The sequence below is a fragment of the Neophocaena asiaeorientalis genome, unplaced genomic scaffold (genome assembly GCF_003031525.2).
Source record: "Neophocaena asiaeorientalis asiaeorientalis breed wild unplaced genomic scaffold, Neophocaena_asiaeorientalis_V1.1 scaffold171, whole genome shotgun sequence".
Classification (NCBI taxonomy): Eukaryota; Metazoa; Chordata; class Mammalia; order Artiodactyla; family Phocoenidae; genus Neophocaena; species Neophocaena asiaeorientalis.
The window spans coordinates 10,273,399-10,275,462 of NW_020174013.1; the positions used below are offsets into that span (position 1 = coordinate 10,273,399).

A 2,064-nucleotide genomic window follows, 5' to 3' on the forward strand; every position below is an offset into this window, starting at 1 on the left:
CAACCCGACATGCTGCTTCCTAGAGAAAGCCGCTCTGTCAGAACTGCCGGCGTTACCTTCTGATCCCGCAGGGGCCTTTGACCCACCCATCTGCCCTGCAGCCATGTGCGGATCGGAGTGGGACAGGAGCTGCCACCCCTGAGGCATCTGCCTCACCTTCCAAGGGGCCGTTTTCTGCTCTGAAGGAACACAGTGCAGGGAGTTTCTTCCACGAATGTGAGACGTGGATAAACCCAGGGAGATGATGACCTCTTCCTTGCGCCCAACGCCTGCTATATAATGGTGTTTATATGACTAGAGAAGAGAGCTGGGGTTTTCTTTTAATATAATAAAACATAGGGATTTATGTTAGGTTTTCTTCTTCTTTCTTTTAGTTAAAAAGATTCCTTCCTATTATTGATTAATGACTCTAGTCTGCCCATTCTTCATGAGACCCTGGCTGTCCAGCGTAGGGTCTGTCTGGCTGGAGCTCCCAGAGCAGGACTGACTACTTGGCCTGTGGTCTGGGTGTTGCCCAAGCCCCCTCCCGCTCCCATCTGCACCCTCCACTCTAGTTGGGCCAGGCTCCCTTTGTTCTCCTCCAGCAAATGTTTCTTCCTGCTTTTCGCCCAAATGGGGTTCTTTGCCCTCCATCTTCCTCCCTCTCCTCTCTGCCTATCTCGGCCTCCTGGTCCCTTGGGTACCAGCCAAGCTGCCTCCTGCACGCAGCCGTCCTTCCCCGCTCGGGCCGTGCTGCCCTGTCCCTGCTCTGAGCGCCTGTTATGGCCTTTGTTGTCAGAATTTGCTCCTCCACACGCCGGGCGTGGTGATCTCGCAGTTTCCCGAGACTAGGGCCTGTCTTGCTGGTGGAGCTGCCATCCACATGACGGCCACCCCTGAGCTGCACACACAAGGTGACCGGAAGGAGGCTCTTGGCATGGGTTCCAAAGCCTCCCTCAAGCCAGGAACTATTCCAAACTACCTTTCTGGCCTCGTCTCCCCTCCAACCCTCCCTAAACTCGGTCACATGCCTTGTTCATCTTTGTTTCAACCTCCACTCCCTAACCCCAGCACAGCACCTGACACAGAGCAGATCCTCAAAATATTTCTGTTGACCTGAAACCACAAATGCTCCTCGGGTTGAATCAATATTGTTCTCTTCAGGGAGTTGAGAAAGAGAAAGAACCATCTGTTGGGATCCCGTCAAGCTCGGGTTGGCCTTGGCTGAATGCCGACCCCCCGAGAAAGTCTCCATGAGTCTGTGAGGCGTGTTAACCCCAGTGCAGTGGAGACCCAGCTAGAGAGCCCAAGGTCACACAGAGCCCACCTGACATATCAGGGCCCGTCCAGGTGCTGTGAGAGCAGCCCAGGGGCACAGCCTCTGGGGATACACCCTCTGACAACACACAGAGGGAACATATAACTGATTGTTCAAACCAGGAAACTTCTGCACGTGAACTGGACATTTTGCTGGGACTCTTCCAGATAAGCGGGCTGGGTGGTCCCCACAGGCCATCGATTATGGTCTGTGGTCAAACCCTCCTAAAGAAGAGACAAAATAGAGTCTTCTAAACATAAGAACTTACTAAAACTCAAAGTCGCTTAGGGCCAAGATGGGTTTATTTTAAAAGCCAATTGTGTTGTTGAAGAAAAGGCTATGTTCTCGGCCCATTTTGGCTATGGTCCGGGGCTGCTTGGGGAATTGTGCTGAAGATGTGTACGCTCCTGGGCCTGGCGTTTTCTGAAAACACAACAGAAAACAGGGAGTGATGAGATAGTGACACCAGAACCTGAAGCCTCCTGAGCCTGGCTGTGCGCTCAGACGTGGCTGGCAAATCCCCACGGAGGGAGGTGAGGGCCACAGTGGCCGGGGCTGGGGCCTGTGCACCCTGGAATTAGAGCCTGTCCTAGGGGCTGAGACCTGATCCTGTCCACGGCTCTCCCCAAGGCTGCAGAGGTGCTGAGAGAAGAGAGGACAAGCAAGTGACAGCCCAGGGGAGGCGGGCTCACATCCCACCCTCACCTCAAGGCACGCTTTCTCCAGGGCACCCCCTGTCCCTGGGGATGCCAGCGTCTCCCCCCCCC

The 2,064-nt window shown here is 54.7% G+C and overlaps 1 protein-coding gene across 1 annotated transcript in view; it reads right to left on the reverse strand.

The window, feature by feature from the left end:
• Positions 1 to 1,581: 1,581 nt before the first annotated feature.
• Positions 1,582 to 2,064, reverse strand: part of STPG4 (sperm-tail PG-rich repeat containing 4) — a 38,620-nt gene continuing 38,137 nt past the window's right edge. Inside the window, exon 5 of the mRNA XM_024753531.1 lies at positions 1,582 to 1,720. Within this exon, the coding sequence (XP_024609299.1) occupies positions 1,604 to 1,720 (117 nt within the window). The 3' untranslated portion in view covers positions 1,582 to 1,603. The remainder of the gene's footprint in view (positions 1,721 to 2,064) is intronic.